The sequence below is a fragment of the Mesoplodon densirostris genome, chromosome 4, assembly GCF_025265405.1.
Source record: "Mesoplodon densirostris isolate mMesDen1 chromosome 4, mMesDen1 primary haplotype, whole genome shotgun sequence".
NCBI classification, from domain to species: domain Eukaryota; kingdom Metazoa; phylum Chordata; class Mammalia; order Artiodactyla; family Ziphiidae; genus Mesoplodon; species Mesoplodon densirostris.
In genome coordinates, this window is record NC_082664.1 from 117,986,420 (window position 1) to 118,007,030 (window position 20,611).

At 37.5% G+C, this 20,611-nt stretch overlaps 1 protein-coding gene across 3 annotated transcripts; it reads left to right on the top strand.

The window, feature by feature from the left end:
- The first annotated feature begins 3,233 nt into the window (after window positions 1–3,233).
- Window positions 3,234–19,725, top strand: RCN2 (reticulocalbin 2). Of its 3 annotated transcripts, none has more exons than XM_060095140.1 (7): window positions 3,234–3,560; window positions 3,941–4,046; window positions 6,638–6,834; window positions 13,929–14,030; window positions 17,254–17,350; window positions 18,227–18,369; window positions 18,904–19,725. In XM_060095140.1, exons 1-7 carry the CDS (start codon window positions 3,393–3,395, stop codon window positions 19,054–19,056), a joined length of 966 nt encoding a protein of 321 aa, XP_059951123.1. In that variant the 5' UTR covers window positions 3,234–3,392; the 3' UTR covers window positions 19,057–19,725. The 3 variants fall into 3 exon arrangements, with proteins under 3 accessions (XP_059951123.1, XP_059951121.1, XP_059951122.1); XM_060095138.1 differs by having other exon boundaries at window positions 13,917–14,030; window positions 18,904–19,724; XM_060095139.1 differs by having other exon boundaries at window positions 13,917–14,030; window positions 18,230–18,369; window positions 18,904–19,724.
- Window positions 19,726–20,611: the final 886 nt, after the last annotated feature.

Sequence of the window (20,611 nt, forward strand, 5' to 3'; positions counted from 1 at the left end):
AAGAATGCCAATAGAGCAGAATTCATTCATTCCACAAAAAATTATTGAGTTCCTTTTATTAGTAGGGACACTGATGAAATACAGGTGAAAACACACAGTTCCTGACCTCAAGACTCTCAAATTCTTGTAGTAATATCAACAAATAGCTACAGTAGATTGTGCTAAATGCTGTAGCAGAGGAACATACAAAGCACAATAATGGAACAAAGAGACTTGAGAGACCAACAATTTTGCTTGGTAGGGAGTTAGAAAAGCCTCCTTTAGGAAACACTTGTGCTGAGTCTGGAAGGAAATTTTCTAGGGGGAAAGAAAGAAAAATTAAAAAATTTGAGCCCCTTCTATGAGCCGGACACCTTACATAGAGTATTTAATATACTACTCTCATAAGACTTATCAGACAGGTTTTTATTATTATATTTTTAATAGAATTTTAAAAAGATTAAGTCATTTGTTCAATGTTACAAAGTGGCTGAGTGATGGAGACTGATTCAAGTTCTGTGTGTCTGATTCCAAAATTGTCTATGCTCTTTCCATACTGCTTCCCAGCAAGGCAGAAGGGTATATGATTAGTAGGTTTTTGTTTTGTTTTGTTTCATATTTAAATTTTATTTTATTTATTTTTTATTGTTATTATTTATTCTGGCTGTGTTGGGTCTTTGTTGCTGCACGCAGGCTTTCTCTAGTTGCAGCGAGTGGGGGCTACTCTTTGTTGCAGTGCACGGACTTCTCATTGTGGTGGCTTCTCTTGTTGCGGAGCATGGGCTCTAGGTATGCGGACTTCATTAGTTGCAGCACTGGGCTCAGTAGTTGCAGCACTTGGGTTCTAGGCCACGCGGGCTCAGTAGTTGTGGTGTACAAGCTTAGTTGCTCCGTGGCATGTGGGATTTTCCTGGATCAGGGATTGAACCCATGTCCCCTGCATTGGCAGGCAGATTCTTAACCACTGCACCACCAGGGAAGTCCCCCGATTAGTAGTTCCAAATCCTGTATGACACCATCTACATGAAGTTCAAGAACAGGCAAAACTTAGCTATGATGAAAGATGTCAGAATAGTAACTATGTTTGGCAGAGGTGATATTTGGGGAGCAGGAGGGAGACTTTTGGGGTACTGGTCAGGCTTCACAGGTTTACATATGTATAAATTCGTTGAGCTGTACATGTAAGATTTGTGCACTTTATTGTATGTAAATTACACCTCAAAAATCTACATAAAAACATATTTGCCACATGCTCTGGCTTTTATAGGTCAAGAAAGTTGATCTCTGGATTCTCATAATGCCTTTTTTTTTGACAGGCTGCTTGTTGTAGATACTTATTTTTCTCTAAATAAAATGGATTAATTACAAGTAATGACAGTGGATCAGTCTTGCCTCTCTTAAGCATAGGTCTTTACTATAATCTGCTTCCTAACAATCTTAACTGCCAAGGTCATAAAATTGTGGATTTTAAGAGATGAAGACCTGCTTAGAGGCTTCTAGAAGGGTTGCCACATGGGTCTTTTTGAGACTTTGATGAAAGCAAAACTATAGACCTCCTCCCCAAAAATGTACTATGCACAAAATTTTGCATGGGATTTTGAGATTATCACACCACTTAGGACCCACCTAGCAGCCAAAGATCTCAAATTAAGATTCTCTGAACTAACACAATCATTTTCCTACAGGTGAAAAAAATAGGCCCAAGGAAGGAAAAGAGCCTGTTTACGTGCTGAGTGAAGACAGAGCCCAGACATTCTGATGCTCAGACATTTATGCTGTTCACTCCAACAGCACCTCTTTAGATATCTTTAGATCTCCTTTGCCCCAAAGCCTCCATCTGGGGAGACCTTGAGTTCAGAAGAACTTCCATAATATCTTGTATCCTACCCTTTGTAATTGGAATCACATCAGGAGCTGGTCAAATTTTGCCTTGTGCTTATTGGAGAACAATACGTGCAAAGCTGAGTTGTGACATTAGTCCTTCTTTTTTCACAGACTGCCTCAAAGCCCAGAACTAAAGTTAAAATTAAAATGTGATAAAAGTTTTTCTTTTCTTTTTTGTTTTTTAATTGTTTGTTTTAGAGAAATCAACCCTGAAGTGTTGCCTATATTTACACTCTGAAACTTAAAACTTTATTCTGTGCTGATCTTTATAACACTGGAAAGATCCCACCGAACTTACTCTTTGTTCTCTAAACTTTTGAATGGTCTCTGATTAAAAAAATAAAATTCCAGCCTGACCCAGGAAATTTGTCCAATCTGTGCCCATTTAGTTTTTCAGTTTGGAGCAGAATTCTTGCACCCAATCCAAATAGAGACTGTGAGAAGTGAGAGGACCCAGAAAGACTTTTCTTCTGTGTGAAAAGGCCTGATCTTAAGTGGACCATTCAGTGAAAGAAAAGGGCTCAAGCTGCAGCCTACAAATTACTTTGAGTTTAGTGTGCTTGGGATGAGGTTTAGAAATCACATAGAACTGTAGGCAGACATGGAATAAAAACCATGTGCACATGCATTCTATCTGCAAAAGATTTCCTAGGTACTTACTAAACTACTCCTTCTGCGCAACCATCTTTTGCTTTTCTAGCAGCATGATGTAAGCTTACATTTCTTGAACATTTTACCATATGTGCCAGGTACTGTTCTAAACGCATATTATTTTAATTTAATCTTCATAATAACCCTTTAAGGTAGTCTCATTACTATGATCATTTTATAAATGAGCAAACAGGTTTTCAAAGGCCAAGTAACTTGGCGAAGGTCACAGAACTTGTAAGTCGCGAAATTGAGCATCACATACAAACATCTGGCTTAAGTACTTGGGTTCGTTCGTCCTTCTCTGGTCAAATAAATAAGTAGTGATACATTAAAGACTGGGAAAAACAAAGATTTTCCTAGGTACTGTATTATTTTCACCCAAATCTCCAGCCTTTCTTATTGATGGAAACCGGGTCGGACACACGGAGTGGACAGGGGGCTTCTGGTAGGAACGAGGCTGACGGAAAGAGACAGGGAGGGGGTGGGGTGGGGGCGTGTCTTTTGGAGGGCGTCGTGGCGCAAGGAAAGTCTCCTCCGGGGGTCTCCCCTCCCGGCCCCGACCGCCAGCCTCCTGTAGCCTCTGGGCCCGCAGCGGACCGCCACATCGCCGCGGCCCGGCCCCAGCGCCGTGCGGTCCAATCATCGGCGCAGCCTGGCGCCCCGCCCCTCCGCCGGGTCTATATAGGCCTCGGCCTTGCGTTCTGCATCACAGCCATTGACGCTCGGGCTTCAGCCGGTGATCACCCGAGGAACTGAGGCCACGGCACTGTCCGCGTTTCGTCCCACCCTCCCCACGTACCCCGCGCCGCCTCTCTGCGGCCGTCCGCTGAACGCCGCCGCTGGCCTGAGCCCCCTCCTGCCTCCCTCCTCACTTCTCTATGTGTCCGCGGCTGGCCGGCGCGATGCGGCTGGGCCCGAGGCCCGCTACGCTGGGGCTGCTCCTGCTGTGCGCCGCGGCAGCCGGCGCCGGGGAGGCCGAGGAGTTGCACTACCCACGGGGAGAGCACCGCGCCGACTACGACCGCGAGGCGCTGCTGGGCGGCGAGGTGAGGCGGCCAGGCCGGTGGCTGGGAGGGCCGGGCCTCGCAGCGCGGCTGCCGCGGGCTTTGTCCCAGGACAAAGGGGGCGGCCGGGCGAGGCCTGGCCGGGGCAGTCTGACAATGGGGGCCGGGCGGGGCGCAGCTCACTCTCCCGTGGACCCCGGGGGCTGTAAGGCTGAGAAAATAGCGCGGCCCAGGAGCTGGATCCCTTCTACCCTCCCTACAAGGGGCAGGATCACTGAGGGTGTGTAGGGGGCAGGGGCCTTGGAGAGCAGGTGTGGGTCACCCCAAAAGCCCTCGGCAAGGGTAGCTCTATTTTTCTCCACCATTTTGCCCTCCTGATAGTAATGCTTGACCACCCCCTGTATATCGCTTACCCCCCAAAGGAAGAAGTCGATGAATATGTTAAACTCACCCCCGAAGAGCAGCACAAAAGACTGAAGTCAATCATAAAGAAAATTGACTTGGACTCAGATGGCTTTCTCACCGAAAGTAAGCACGTCCTACACAACTAACAATGGAGACATCCCTTTGTAGAAGACAGAAATACAAACATTTAAGCAGGGTGTCTGTTGAGTGTAGATTGCTAGTGTTTCAACCAATTACAGGTACTGTGTGAGAGGGAAAAAAGGACATGGTGAGTAGGTTTTATACCTGGAAATCTTTAGACATAGGATACCAACTAACACTCAGTGCTTTCTCCAGTAATATATAAACATCACTGACCCTACATGGTATGTGCAAGTCATACCTAGAGCAAACGCCCTGCTCCTCACATGACTTTTTATCAATATCAACATGATTTACTTTAGAGAAACATGCTAAAAACCTTCTTAAGGCATTAAGTGGTTTATTGCTCTTTTGATATATGCTTCATTAGAATCTTAACAACTTGCTTCTTTTTATAAGCAAGTAGAAAAGGACCTGTTGCATGTGAATTATGCTTATCACAAATTATTATAACTGGTAGAGGCCTTAGAATCATTATGTCCACCTCTTTTTGTAAGGATGAAGAAACTGAAGCCCAGAGGCATAAGTGCCTTGCTCCAATGAGTAGCAAAGCCAGGATTAGAACCCATATCTCCTGCACTTAATTCAGTCTTTAATATCCTTCACTTAAAAAAACAAAGAAACAAAAAACAAAAAAAAAACAAAGTGAGTGCTCTTAGGTAGATTCTAGAGTCAGAAATGAAATGCACAGGTTCTTAAAAGAATATTCCAAATAAATTGCTGTGCATCTGCCTCACCTCATTGCTTAATTCATGTGATGAACCCGATCAACTTTCCAAGTTGATCCTCAACAAAAATTCAGGAGCTGTTTTCTTATAGCTCTCATTTAAATGCTGTTCAGCATCTGAAGAATGAAGTTGCTGGAGAGAGAATTATAAGCTGATTAGTAAATTCAAGATGTGTTGTCAATGAAGTATTCACATTGGTGCCCTCAGGAATATTAAGGTTTTGTTCCTTGTACTTAAAACAAACAACAGAACCTTTAGACTAATTATCCAATAAGAATAGGTCCATCTTTGGTTACACTAGAGAGCACATAAAACAAGTTGATTTGGAAGACTTGGTGCTATTTATCTATATGGGCCTACATGTGTTCAAATATTTAATAGTAGGCTTTTTAAAAAGTTAAAATGAAAAGGAACTTAGTCCAAATCTTCATTTTATAGGTGAGAAAAAAAAACCTAGAGAGGGTAAACTTATTCCTTATGGCAGAGCTGAAGTATGAACCCTTGTTTCTGACCTCTGTTTCGTTCTGTATTCTGTTAAGCCATGATGATCATTCTACTTGAGGACTGTTCAGGGAATTTTGCTTATTTGCACTTTAAGGGCCAGGACTGGACTCAGGTTCTTGAGAGACAACTAAGTTCAGTTTGGGCTTTGAAGCCAAACATGGGTTTGAATCTAGACTCTGCTACTTAATAGCTGTGAGTCCTCAATTCCTAACCTCAGTTTCCTGAACTGTAAAACAATTATTATAATTGCCTTGTTTTGAAGATTAGAGACAAAGTATATAGAGGACCTGATATATAATAATTGTTCAATACATGGTTGCCATAATTATTCTGCCCTGATTTAGAGTTTCAGGAGAGACAAAGTGTCTTTACTTTTCTATTCACCTGACCTCCCCCAAACCAATAGAGGAGTACCACTCTTTAAACCAAATGGTATATTATCTTTAAACCAAATGGGTAGTCTTGCTTCCTTGCAAATATTCATGCTTTTCTTCCCCCACCCCCTTTTTTCTTTAATGCAGTATAGTAAATATCTCTATGATAGATTTTTAAAAGTTGATCTGAAAGTGGACATTTGCGATTTAGAAACTTTGCCCCTATGTCTTCAGGTACCCAGTTAAGACAGATAGCTATTACAAGAAGGGCATAAATCATAATTGCTACCCATAACTTTGTTAAAATTTCCTCCAGATGCTTTATGACATAGTTAAAGGGAATGTACTGTAACAATATTTCTCAAATTTCAGTCACTTGAGTACATTTTTCACAATTTAGGCCCTATTTACTTATCTATTATTCCCTTAATATGGTCTTGATTCAACTTAATGTAAAATGTATTTTAAAGAAAAACTTTATATTACTTTCATAAATGAAGAACACTATTTTTTCCAATACATATTAAAATAAATGGGTAGTTATTCAAATATTTGTGCTTCCTGAGATATCTGTGATAATTAGCAAAAGTTATCTGCAATTTTTTGGATAATATGTTTTAAAAGTCAATTGCTATTTTGGCCAATTGGTAGTTTATTTAATAAATACTTGTTGAGCCAGGTGCTTTCTAGGGATTTGGAGTACCTCAGTGAACAAAACATACCAAAACTCTCTGTACTCAAAGAGCTTACATTCTGTGTAGATCACATATTATAACATTCTTAAGACTCCAAATAGCTCTCCCCACCTCCTACTCCTATTTCTATGAATACAACTAGGCCAGTTCTCACTCACTGTTTATATACACTAAAGTTTTTTTTCTTCTTTTAAAGAATGTTTAGAAATTCTCACTCCTTTTAAGTATCAGAATTACTATTACATTCATTGTGTTCTGGGAAATTCTCATAGGTGAACTCAGTTCATGGATTCAAATGTCTTTTAAACATTATGCTGTGCAAGAAGCGAAACAACAGTTTGTTGAATATGATAAAAACACTGATGGTAGTGTGTCGTGGGATGAATACAATATTCAGATGTATGATCGCGTAATCGACTTTGATGAGAACACTGCTCTGGATGATGCAGAAGAGGAGTCTTTTAGGCAGGTGAGTACGTGTGCACAAGCTTTTGATCATATCAGTTCACTTTACCTTCCTGTATGAGTGAGCACAAGAGGCCTGAGGTCTAGATTGATTATTTTGTTCTCTAGGCAATCACCTGTTTCACTTCAGTGATCATTTTGATGGTTTCCTTTCTAGCCAGATTTAGGACTCTTATTCTGGACTACTTCAGTTATCCTTGCATCTGTATTTCTCACCTGCATCATTTGTCCTCATTTCTAGGGTTGCTTTTTTAGTGTATTTTGAATATGTATCTCAATATTTTATTTTTTTTGTTATTGAACAATTGGTTTTATTATCATGTTAAGAAGACTATAGAGGCCTATTCCCATTTTTAAGCACATAGTTTTATATAAAATAACTCTAAAATTTTTTAAAATTGTGGTAAGGTACACATAACAAAATTTACATTTTAACTATTTTTAAGTGTGCAGTTCAATATTGTTTAGTACATTCACATTGTTAGGCAACCACCACTCGACTTTCTCTGAATTCAACTATTCAGGGTACCTCGTATAAGTGGAATCATAACATTTTTTTGTGTGTGTGACTAGCTTATTTAACTTAATGTTCTCAAGGTTCGTCCATGTTGTAGTATGTGGCGGAATTTCCTTTTAAAGACAATTCCATTATATGTATATATCACATTTTGTTTATCCATTCATCAGTCAATGGACAGTTGAGTTGCTTCAACTTTTCGGCTATTGTGAGTCATGTTGCTATGAACGTGGGTGTACAAATATGTCTTCGTGACCCTGCCTTTAATTCTTTTGGGTATATATCCAGAAGTGGAATTGCTAGATCATATGGTAATTCTATTTTTAATTTTCTGAGGAACTGCAATACTGTCTTCTATAGTGGCTGCACCATTTAAAATAACTTATTTTTGAAGATTCAGTAACACTATGAGTTCCGTTGTGTCTCATTGTTTAATTTGTTGAAATATATTTCTTAAGCAGAGTTGAGGAAGACAATATTTAGGAATCAGTAGGAACTTTTAAAGACTTTTTACTTAGTAATTAGTAGGAACTTTTTAAGACAAATTACTATAAGCTTGAGAAATTACTATTTCAAATACTTCTGTATTTCAGAGGTAATTTTAAAGACTTTTTTTTTTTTTTTTTTTTTTTTTTGCGTGGTACGCGGGCCTCTCACTGTTGTGGCCTCTCCCGTTGCGGAGCACAGGCTCCGGACGCGCAGGCTCAGCGGCCATGGCCCACGGGCCCAGCCGCCCCGCGGCATGTGGGATCCCCCCGGACCGGGGCACGAACCCGTGTCCCCTGCATCGGCAGGCAGACTCTCAACCACTGCGCCACCAGGGAAGCCCTAAAGACTTTTTTAAAGAGTTTTTTGTATGTGGAAAAAATAAAACCAAACACCTTGTTGCAAACGTTGTGTCCCAAAATATTAATCAAGGGTGCTTGGAAAACATTTGAGGCTCCTCTATTCCTTAACTTACCTATCCCATTATTAGTATCTACCTTTTAGTTTTTACCATGGCCATATTTTATCAGTGTATATGCTATTTATTTTAGAATCATATTGTCCACTTGAACTCTGTAGGCCATCACTAACTCAAAATTGGTTGTTTCTCTGCTAATGATTATGAACATGCTATGCATATACCACTGGTGTGGAGGTTAAGAGCTCCAGCTTTGGAGCCAGTCTGCTTGGCTTCACATTCAGGCAGACCACTTAACAGTGGTGCAGCTTTAGGTTAAGTCAGACCTCCTTATGCCTCAGTTTCCTCATATCTAAAAATGGGAATGATAATAGTATGGAGAAACAGTAATAAATATTGAGAGTAGCAGTTGGACTGGTAAACTCTTCTTTGTTGATTTGAAAGAATACTGTTGAAGAAAGCATGTGTGATTCACATGTTTGTCTTTAATATTTATATACAATCAGCTTTTGAAAGTTTAAGGCATTTGTTAACTGTATCAGCTTTAGATGAGTTAGGATTTAATATATACGGGAAAAATGTCTTTGCTCCTTTTTTTCTCCTTATTTGGGTCTTCATCTTACAGCAGACTGAAAAGAGTGCAAATCAGTCTTTTCACTACTTAGTGCTAAAAAGAAAACAAATGATAATAATGAGACTAGGGGTTTGTCTACTAGTTATTCTCCTTTACTATAGGAATTAACTCATCTTAAAAGCATCATTCGCATTCCAAGACTTTTCTAAAACCAAACCATGCTATGATATTATGACTTCCCTGCCAGAGAATAAAACAGAAGTTAAATACAGTATTTTTAAATCTTACTAGAGTTAGATTCTGTCCTTTTTTTTTTTTTTTCACTCAAAAGATTCAATTAGCAACCCATCAAAAATAAGAAACGTGTGTGGTTTTTAAAATCTGTATTCTTTGGGGGGTTGGGGGTGTGGGATGAAATAATACATGATGTTGAGGAGAAAATCTTCACTTTGAAGAGGTACATGACTTGTTAATATAAAGTATTTATGAACAGTTTTTCTTTTAAAAGTTTTCTGGTTCTAATGCTATGTTCCCCACCCAGGTACTCAGTACATGTTGATTATAAGACTCTACTTTTAAAGAATGAATTAGATGGACCTTAATAGCCTAAATGAATTTATGGATCCCTAAAATGAACCCTTCTCAATGGGAGTCCTAATGGTTATTCTTTGACAACACAGGAATATGTCTCTACATGAAGTTCTATTTATAATACTTTATTAGAATCTGATATATATAGATATAACCCACTAAAAGTGGATGTGGGGTGTAAAGATGAACCCAGACACAGCTGCATTATTATTCAAAATAAAAAATCAAGGATGAAGAATGAATCGGTCTTAATCGAAGTAACAGACTAAATATTATACCATAAAATAATCATAAAAAGTAATTGGATATCTAAATAAAATAAAATGTTTCTATATGGAAGCCTAATAAAAAACAAAAATCAATTTGATACATAAATTTTATCTTATTTTTGATGTATCATATAGAGAATAGAGATAGCCTGGAATAATGACCCTCTCAGGCTGTGAAATGTCTGAAAAAGCATTTCTTTATGATCTGATGAAAGTATAGTCAGCACTTTTAAGCAGGATAATTAAAGTTTGAGGACCAACCAGGCAGAAGCTCAACTGCTCTAACTTCTAAAGCCAGCTGCTGAATGTGCATGTATAAGCAATATTTATTTATGTAAGATATTATCTTGCATGTGGTTAATCAGAATAAGACCTAGACTTTTTTTCTGGTATCACAGGTTATATATTTCCTCATGTAAAATTTTTAGTCTACCAAAAGATGGCAGTTTTGTTCTTCACAAGTTTCTATTACAATATAAAATAAACGAGTATGGTAGTTCTATCTTTTTACTACTGTGTATAGTACTTCCTACTCTCCAGTAGAACACAAGGTCTTTATACAGAAGAAAAAAGTGTTGAGGTTTTATGAAACTGATAGTCTTTTGTTGTTCTCTTTTAGAAATTTGCCACTTTGAAAAACGTCTTTCAGTGTATTGGCTTCTTTAGTATGAGTCTCTCTTACATTGTGTTCCTCAAATGACTAAAACTTTAAAAAATCACATTATTTCATTTTATTTTTAAAACTGAGAAATGTAAACCAGAAAATACCTTTTTTTTTTTTTTTTTTTTAAAGAAATCTTAGCTGTTGAAAGAGATCCTTTCTTTCCATAGGCAAATTTGGCCAAATTCCGCTCCCTCTGCTGAAACATGGACCTTTTTGCTCTGAATTGAAGGGTTCTTTCATAAGGAAATCTAAGCACTTAGTATTTGAATAGTGATTTATTCAAAAAGAACTTGATTGACTCAACAAAGTACCTCAAGTTCTTATTTTTCTACTTTTCCCCATGTTAAAGCTGAAAATAACATGTAAATTATTTGGTCTAATTATTTAAAATTATGAAACATTAAGTTAAAACAGCTATTTGGAAACAGTGTTTTCCCCCTGTCATGATTGGGTGGATATAACTGGCTAGTGGAATCTGGATGTTTAAAAGACAAATTCTTTGGGGAAAGAAATGAGCCTCTCCACTGTAAATCAATCATCGTAAAAGAACTAGTGTTTCAGTAAATGACTGCTACCTAACCTCTAGTATTCCAAAAAACCGAAAAGAGTATTTCTTTTCAACAGTGAATCACATAAATTAAAAGCTTCTAAAATATTTGAAATTGTACTTTTTCAAAAATGTGCAGATTAATACACATAAGTTTATAGAAAGTTATTCCCAGAAATCCTCGAAATAGAATTTATGCAGGATTAGCAATATGCCACTATTGGCTTCCAAGGCTCTTAATCACAGAATTACCTTTGAGAAATTCATTAAAAGCAGCCTTGTCCCTAATAGCTGCTACTTCTTGATTTCCTATCAGAGTGTACTTGGGGGGAAAAAAAGGAAGATGGGTGTGAGAAAGTAGAAAAGGGTATGATTATTTAACCTCGACCTCAAGATAGGCCCTTTTCAGCTTTTGATGTGTTTTATCTGGACATACAGAATTAACACGGTAAAGAGCCTACAAAGAGTAGACTTCCAATATTATGTACATTTATCAAAAGTATTCTCATTAAAGAACTATTTTTTGAAACCTGTTAACGTGTTTTTGAAAAGTCATTTTGAAGACCAGAAATAGTTAGAAATAGACATACCAAGAATTAATACATAATCTAAATTTATTGCTTTGGGGACATTAAAAAAATTATTGAGATTGTTAAAGAAGATAGTGTGTAGTACTGTAGAAAGAACAGGGAGGATCCAAGTTCAACATATTTTAGCTGTTTTTCTGACATCCCTTTCAATAAATCATTTTAATCTCAGTTTTTCTATCATTAATAGTAATATGTAACATTTATTTAATACCTAATACCTAAGGTTTCTAATTGCTTGATAGGAATTCTCATCCCAATTGCTTAACAGAACTTTTTTTCTTATTTATTATAAATTGTTCAATTTATTTAAACTAAAAAAAAAAACAGTTCACCCATTTCTGTCACCTCCCCACCTCTGGCAACCACCAGTCTGTTCTCTGTATCTTGAGCTTGGTTTGGGGGGAATTTTTGGTTTGTTTTTAGATTCCACATATAAGAGATCATACAGTATTTGTCTTTCTCTGACTTATTTCACTTAGCATAATGCCTTCAAGGTACATCCATATTGTCTCAAATGGCAAGATTTTATTCTTTTTTATGGCTGAATAATAAGTCCCTTACATTCGAATGAGTTCCATTCGTAAGTCCGATTTGCTCGTTAAGTCCAACAAAGTTAACCTGGGTACCCAACTAACACAATCGGCTATATAGTACTGTACTGTAATAGGTTTATAATACTTTTCACACAAATAATACATAAACACAAACGAGAACATTTTTAATCTTACAGTACAGTACCTTGAAAAGTACAGTAGTACAGTACAACAGAAGGCATACAGGGGCTGGCATCGAGTGAACAGGCAAGAAGAGTTACTTACTGGAGGAGGGAGAGGAGGTGGGAGATGGTAGAGCTGAAAGATCGTCAGCAATAGGAGATGGAGGGCAAGCTGCAACTGCACTCGCACCTGACGCTGATGCCACAAGTTCGGGTTGCTTGCTGGATTCAATTCTATCTATCTACCGTCTTAAAAAAGTGATATCTGGGTAGTAGCTCTTTCTTTCTTGTCACAGATGACACGGTAGCACTGGATTGCATTCTGAACGGCTGCTACAACCTTTGTGTACCATCCTACGTTTGGGTCCTGTGCCTCGAAAAGTAACAGTGCCTCCTCAAATAAAGAAAATCCCCTTGCCATTTCCTGTGTCGTGAATCTCTTCAGTTCTTTAGTTACTTCTTCTTTTTGTCTCTCTTCATCCTTTCTCTGGGCCTCCAATTCCATCTTTTTGCCTTGTTCCACTCTCTCAATTATTTTCACTTTTGTTTCTATTGTTACCACTTGGTGCTTCTTAGCAGTACCAGCTACATTACCACTGCTTTTACGCTTGCTTCCGGACATCCTGGGCTTGAAATAAAGATACTGTACTACTGTACTCTATACAGTACTGTACAATAAAGTAAACAAAAGCACAACCACTTGTAGAGGATGCACGCACGTGACAATGTATGCCCGTCATGTAAACTAACTTACGTGATTGGACATACTATATATTGGCTATTGTAAATAATGCTGCAGTGAACATAGAGGCTCGTATATCTTTTTGAGTTAGTGTTTTCATTTTCTTTGGTTAAATACCCAGAAGTGGAATTCCTGGATCAGATGGTAGTTCTATTTTTAATTTTTTGAGGAATCAACATACTGTTTCCCATAGTAGCTGCATCAATTTACATTCCCACCAACAGTGCACAAGAGTTCTCTTTTCTCCATATCCTTACCAACACCTGTTATTTCTTGTCTTTTTTGTAACAGCCAGGTGTGATATCTCATTGTGGTTTTGATTTGCATTTCCCTGATGATTTATGATGTTGAGCATCTTTTCATTTACCTGTTGGCCATCTGTATGTATTTGGAAAATGTCTGTTCAGATCTTCCCATTTTTTTAGTTGGACTGTTCGGTTTTTTTTCTATTGAGTTGTACAAGTTTTTTATATATTTTGGATATCAGCCCCTTATCATATATATGATTTGCAAATATTTTCTCCCATTCAGTAGCTTTCATTTTATTATTGATGGTTTCTTTTGCTGTGCAGAAGCCTTTTAGTTTGATGTAGTCCCACTGTTTATTTTTGCTTTTGTTGCTTTTGGTGTCAGATTATCCCAGCTGTATAGGTGAGGAGACCAGAGAAGTTAAGCAATTTGCCCTAAGTAATAAGCTAGTGAGTGGCATTCAGATCTGAGTTTCTGTGGCTGGAGTTTAGTGGCTGGAATTCAGATCTGAGTTTCTCTGACTCTAGAGCCTGTGTCTGTACTGCTTCTAATAAATGTTTGTTTTTTTGCCCAACTTACCTTCAGAGAGATGATGTGAAGATAAAATATGATAATGGGTGTAAATGTACTTTAGATTTCACATAGTTGTATTTTTCGAAGTATTTTTAATGATGTTATGGTATGGATGAGACCTTTAAATGTGTTCAATATTTAATTTTCAAAGCTTCATTTAAAGGACAAGAAGCGATTTGAAAAAGCTAACCAGGATTCAGATCCTGGTTTGAATCTTGAAGAATTTATTGCTTTTGAGCATCCTGAAGAAGTTGATTACATGACGGTAAGGAAGAAACATTTCAAGATGACTATTGCATGACCAAAACTTTAAAACTTGCTTTTACAAAGTAATTAAAATGAATTGTATGGCAAACAGAATTTTGGGAGACAGGAAGATCTAAAGTTTTCCCTGCTTAAGATAAGGAGTGGGAAGAAGGAGGTTTTCTGGTGGGGTGGGGTGGGGTGTGCTTATTGGGAGGAAGAAGGTAAGGAATGAGTTTTCTTTAATCTCTGTAACATATATGAGCATCAGTCTTTCCCTGGCTAGTTTCTGTTTCATAACCACATTATCTTCAGTGCCTTCCTTGTCTTTTTGTAGTTTTCTGACTTTCCTCTGGTTTTTCAGTATTAGTAACACTAGAACTTCCTATTTAGTTTACAGCATCACTTGTGAAAACTTTTGGTCTGGGAAAATGTGTCACATTTGGATCTCTTTTCATAGGGTGTGTGGGGGTAGGGTGGGGGGTACAGCTGCTAATGACTAATGATGTTTTTGCAACTTAAGGCATAATGAGTCCTCTCATCCCTTTAGTGCTTAAAAGAAGTACCAGCTCTTCAAAATTTTGTTGGACTCTAGGTTTAATTTAACACTGATTAAGTCCCTCCTATGACTTGATAAGCTTCTTGAGAACAGAAACTGTCCTATTGGAGGGTAAAGATTAATATAAGACATGGTTTTTAAAAAATAGGCTAAACATTTATATTGAGGTCTGTTGCCTGGCATCAGCCTCCAGCCATGTGGCTTAGTTCCCTGGACATTTCAGGGAGGGAAGCTGTAGCTTTTTGTTTAATGGGTCATGATCAGATGCTGCTACCTTGTTAGCCAGGCTGCAGATACGTTTTTCATGACCTAGTTTAAGAACATTGGCACAATTTGTTTAATTAGGGCCAATTAGGGCCAAAATTTGAGCCCTAGCATGGTAGGCAGAGGATGTTGAATCTTGATTACCTGGGGAATAAGGAACAGTTGAAGACTGAGGAGGGAGATGACCAGTGAAAGCAATGAAATAATTTAGGCATTATATGTTATGGCCCCGGAATACAAGGTGGCAATGGAATGAATTAGACTTGACCAACATTTTGAAGAAAGCATAGACAGGAATGTTGACTGACTAAGCACGGGAATGGAGAGGGGCAAGAGTCAGAGATGACTGTGAGGCTTGGGGCTTGCATAACAATGAAAACCCATTGCAGAATGGGGTGTGTCAGTATGGGGAAGTATGTTCTTTGTGCTGAGTTGGCCTTGATGGCAGCGTATAAGGTGTGTAATCATAAACTGGTGTCTCATTCAGAGCAATTTCATTAATTCCTATTTACCTTAATTGTTTTTGTGTATCCCTTTTTCCCTTTAAGGATATATTTGATATGGGAAAAGGCAGGAGTACAAGATCAACTAAGTGATTCTACTTTGGATCAAAATTTGGAATTTAAAGATATTTTCATTCATGTAGTTCCAAAAATTATTTTAACCAAGGCAACATTATTGAAATAAGTCTATTGTTTCCCAAGAGGATTACTTGAATGGAGGAATAATCATTTTGATCAGTGATTCTTTTACTGGGTCACAGACTCCTTTAAAAAGCATGATGCAAACTATGTACTGTGTCCCAGAAAAATCCTATGTATGTCCATGCTTATACACGTGAAATATTGGATTATAATTTCAAGAGATTCTCAGATCCTCTCTCTAAAACCAATCTTTGGATATCCAGGTTAAGATCCCCGGGTTTCTATATATAAACTCTGTAATATTTGATTTTAAAAAACGCCAACAGCTTCTATTTAAGTGTTATTTCATACAGATGTAGATAAAGCCCCTGGGTTTGACTAGAATGGTAGACTTTTGAGAATATGTTTCATTATAGTTGTGATGCTAGAATCCAGATTGAAAGGTACTTGGGTGGCAGTAGGTAATGAGGAAACGAGAACAGTAAGGTATAACCTATGAGAGGAAAAGAAAAACCAGGATGGTGGCGAAAGAGTGCAGCATAGTCATTGGGGACTTGAATGTTTTTAAAGGCATAGAAGAAGGAGCTGGTGGAAAAGAGATTGGAGCCTTGGCAGAGGCTGGAGTTAAGAGTGAAAGAAAGCACTCAGGAAATGGGATAGTATGGGATCTAGGAAGATAGTTGAGGGCTTCACCCTAGAGAAGAGGGGGAGAGAGCTTTAACTGCTGAGATCAAAGGCCTAAAATGATGAGAGGAAAAGGCATATATAGAGGTAATTAAAGGTGAGGATGCAATGCTGGGAAACAAGGAAGCATTTCAGAAGACCTGTACCATGTGTAGAAAAACAGGAAGGTCTTTGTCAAGAGTGTATTGGAGAGAGTTAGGGTGAGGCCCAAGGAAAATGGAGGTTTCAAAAAACAGCTGTAGAGTGTATGTTAGGGAAAGTGAGGCAGAGATAGACTTCCAAGCTGCAGTGAGAGCCCACCAAAATGGCAAGAAATTAATTTACAAGGACTAGTTTCTATTTTTGTATCTTTCTCTGATTCTGGAATAAAGGAGAAAGTGAAGTGAGTCTGATGTACTAGACGGGGATTGGCATAATAAGAAGAGGGTACAAGGGGATATAGGAATATAATAAGGGAAGTACTGAAGCAGCTGGCCATTAAACGGGTCATCTTGGATCAAGTATAACGAGAAAGGGTGTGATATCTGGGTCAGCGGGGAGTGGTTGGTAAGAAGCCTTGGTAAGCGTGAGGAACAGATTTGGGGGCAGTCTGGTGTGGATAGGGTAGATTGGTAGAAGAAGCGGCGGGGGGGTTGAGGTTTTATAGGGGACTGCCCCATTTCAGGTCTGGGGGTAGAACAGCAGCTCTATTCAAAGATCTAAGACAACGGTTCTTTTGGGGTTGTTAATAGATTTGAGGGAAAGTGAAATTAAAGAACACAAAGGTAGTAAGATATGTCATTCTTCAGAAGGAGGGTAATGTGCAGAAAATAGGAGTGTGAGTTTAGTGCCGAGGTTGTTCAGGAGGGTGAAGTGGAGTGCTCAATAATAGAAACTTAAGGATGTTTAATTTTAAGCTACTTAATATTTGGGGTTTTATTCCTGCTTCTAAATTCCAATGTTTAGAAAGATTGTCTTGCAAGTATGGACAACCAAAATAATTATTCCTAAATAAGTTCTGTAGTAGCATTGATTCAGATGGTGGTGGGATTGAAACTTTTGTGACTAATTTTTTTTTGTGTGTGTGTGTGTGTGTGCGAACGGACATGCAATAGGAATTTGTCATTCAAGAGGCTTTAGAAGAACATGACAAAAATGGTGATGGATTTGTTAGTTTGGAAGAATTTCTTGGTGACTACAAGCGGGACCCAAGTAAGTAGCTTGGGGATGTCTGGAAGTGGGGGGTGGGAAAAGAAGAAAGAAATTGAAAGACAGTCTTGCTCATTGAGAGTTCTGTTTGACAGAGGAAAATGGAAGAAGAACTGGGCCTGATTCCTCCTTGTTCTGCCAAGTTCAATAAAATACAAGGGAAACAAAGGGACTTAAAGCTTATCTGAGAATGCTGTTTTTACTCACTTTTAGTTCCACATCTAGATCCAAGCATTTTTCTTCCTTTTCAAACAAATGCAATGTAATCATCAATCCAAATGGGTGAGGAAGTAAAGGTTGATATTTTTAAATAGACTTCTGTACCCTTGCATGTAGATCTTGAAAGAGAAGAAAATATAGAATCCTATAAATACTGGAGTAAGACTGGAAGGTGGCTTACTGAGTGTTTGAAATTTGAGGAGTTTTTAAATGCAGCTTTTTCTGAAAGCAGCTGTCTTTTCAGAATTGTTGCTTAAAAGCATCACTTATTGTGAATGTCACTTTAAAATTACACATGGCATTGCTTTGTAAGAGCACGCAGGAAGCTTTAGTCACATGATGTACGTAAAAACATTACCTAGCTCAAACTTGGGAAAACTGTATCTGAACAAGTAGCAGCAGTTAACAAAATTACTAGTTTGTGATAATAAGTAACAATTTAAAAACTCTGAGTATCACTTTTGAAAATTACTATAGAGTTTATACTTATTTCAGGACTTTTCAGTTAAGTACTTCTGTTTCTTTGGGCCTCCTTTATTTGGTGAGCTTTAAATTAATTTCCTTTATTCTAGGGGTATACCAAACTTCTTATTGGATACATGTGATATTCTTGCATATGCATGTTTATGTTCTTAGTGTTTTTTTTTTAAATATATTAAGCAGCAAATGAAGATCCAGAGTGGATACTCGTTGAGAAAGATAGATTCCTGAATGATTATGACAAAGATGCTGACGGCAGGCTTGATCCCCAAGAGCTGTTGTCTTGGGTAGTACCCAATAATCAGGGCATTGCACAAGAAGAGGTAAGTGTTACAGAATTACTCTCTCATCCCCAAATTGGTGCTAAGAAGTGATAGTAATGGAAATTCAAAATCTTAAGCCAAAGAAAGAAGGAGTGGAGTTATTTATTTAGGAATAATGCATTGCTATTTCTTGATTTAAATCTATGATCTGTTTTAGATTGTTTTAGATTTTGAAGGAGACAAAGAAGTTAAGATTGTATCATGTATTAATCTGATAGCACAATAGAATAATAAAAATTTGTATTTACCTATAGGGGCTCAAAATGAGTTATATTAATTTTGCTTTACTTTGAGATATCCTGAATTGGATTTGAGTTGGGAGGAGGCAGAACCCAGCAGAAATTAAGGAAGGGGGTAATGAGAGATGCCGTAGACAGACCTGGTCACAATGGTTAATATTTTTAGATACTTAGACAATAATGAATACTTGGCATACCTGAATGGTTTTGACAAATCAAATCACATTAAAATGTGAACATCTTGCTGAAAATGCTTATTACACTTGACACCTTTTTGTTTTGTTTTATTTTAAAGGCTCTTCATCTAATTGATGAAGTGGATTTGAATAGTGACAAAAAGCTGTCTGAAGCAGAGATTATGGAGAGCCAGGACTTGTTTCTTACCAGCGAAGCCACAGATTATGGCAGACAGCTTCATGATGAATATTTCTATCACGATGAGCTTTAATCCCTGGGTGTATCTGAGTAGAGTACTGACTCCTTTTATAGTTTGTTACCAGCTTTACTTTTGTGATAAAATGTTGATGTTATATTTTACATTCTTACGTCTTACCACAGTCAAGATTAATGTACATTAAAATTTTGGCCTTTTAGAAGAAACGTAAAACAAAAACCTGATATTTATTTCAAAACGTATTAAAAAAATGAAACAATATTGTGCCATATGACAACATAGTCTTTCCTAAATATTCCATCTGTTTAGTACTGTATTATGGAATATTTGAGTTCTGTTTCCATACTTGAAAAAATGGAGGATTCTAGAGATGGCTGAACAATATTATTTAAGTAGTATATGACTGAGCTATCAGTTTTTGTTTTAAGTAGATTTAATTTGGGAACTGACAGAAGGACATTGTGTTTAGTTTTAGCATTTTTGTTTCAAAACCTTTAAAGGAACCTTAGAAGGACTTATGCCTCACATGTTAATGTTGAGAAGTTCTGCTTAATTTTAAAATGGTTTCTATAAAAGGTTTTATTGTATGAAATAGAACTTTATATTTTTGCATATGTATAGATAGTAATTATATTTAATGTGTAACTATAGCATTATGGTGTGTGGAATTTGACATCGTCCAGAACTCTTCTTTTTTTTGACTGATTAAAAATGAAATGTCCTATCTTTTTATATGTTGTTTGTTTTTCTTTAATCTTTCAGGTAAACCTTGAATTTAGCAAAAGTTTTGTTGTATTATACATTACTTCACCTCATCCATTCCTGTATTTTATTTGGGGAGTGAATGTTCTCAAAACTCTGTTAAATTATATTCTTGCTGCATATTCTTATTTTGCCTTTTTTTTTTCTAGATAAAAGAATCATATTATAATTGAATGTGCACCTGACACATTTCAGTTGCTATTGTGGCAAATGTGGTCTTGCTATTTGGGGCTAGAAATAATCATAAGAACTACACAGGTTGAAATCACCAGTAGAGCTGGTTAGTTATCAGCAGTAGAGCTCAAGATCAGTCATACTGAAATTAAAATCATACTTGATAAGCATTTGTCCACACCTAAATGGTCAGTTTTAACCTTATTCAGGAAGTCAACTTATTACCTTTGTGGGGAGTAAGAAAAGTGAGAAGGTGAGAAATTCATTTTTTCATAGCTTTGACTCACAGATAGTTTTTCTTTCTGTTTTCTTAAGTTACTTTTATTTGTGGGTGAAGAGGTCAGCTATGCATTCTATTAATCGTTTTCCAGTCTAAAGTTGTCTCCTTTATAGCACACACAGCACTGGGGGGCTCAGCCAGTCTTTATGAGTTATTAGAGAAAATCTGAAACCCTTTTCTAATAGAATTAACTGCATCAGCTAACCTATCTACTGCTCCCACCTCTGCTGATGTGAGTCGCGAATGCAAATTGTAACCTCTCATACTTTAATGATAGCTTGCTTACCCTGGTATCTAAAGTACATGGTTTTCATTTTAACTTACACAATACTTGTCTGGCCTTTTAAGAATTAAAGATATACTATTATCACTCATCTGCCACTTGTCAGCCTT

Excerpts from the sequence above, each read along its gene's own strand:
- RCN2 (XM_060095138.1), top strand. The coding sequence starts at position 3,393 with ATGTGTCCGCGGCTGGCCGGCGCGATGCGGCTGGGCCCGAGGCCCGCT. Across the intron at positions 4,047-6,637 it reads AGATGGCTTTCTCACCGAAA|GTGAACTCAGTTCATGGATT; the intron begins GTAAGCACGTCC and ends AAATTCTCATAG. Across the intron at positions 6,835-13,916 it reads AAGAGGAGTCTTTTAGGCAG|CTTCATTTAAAGGACAAGAA; the intron begins GTGAGTACGTGT and ends TAATTTTCAAAG.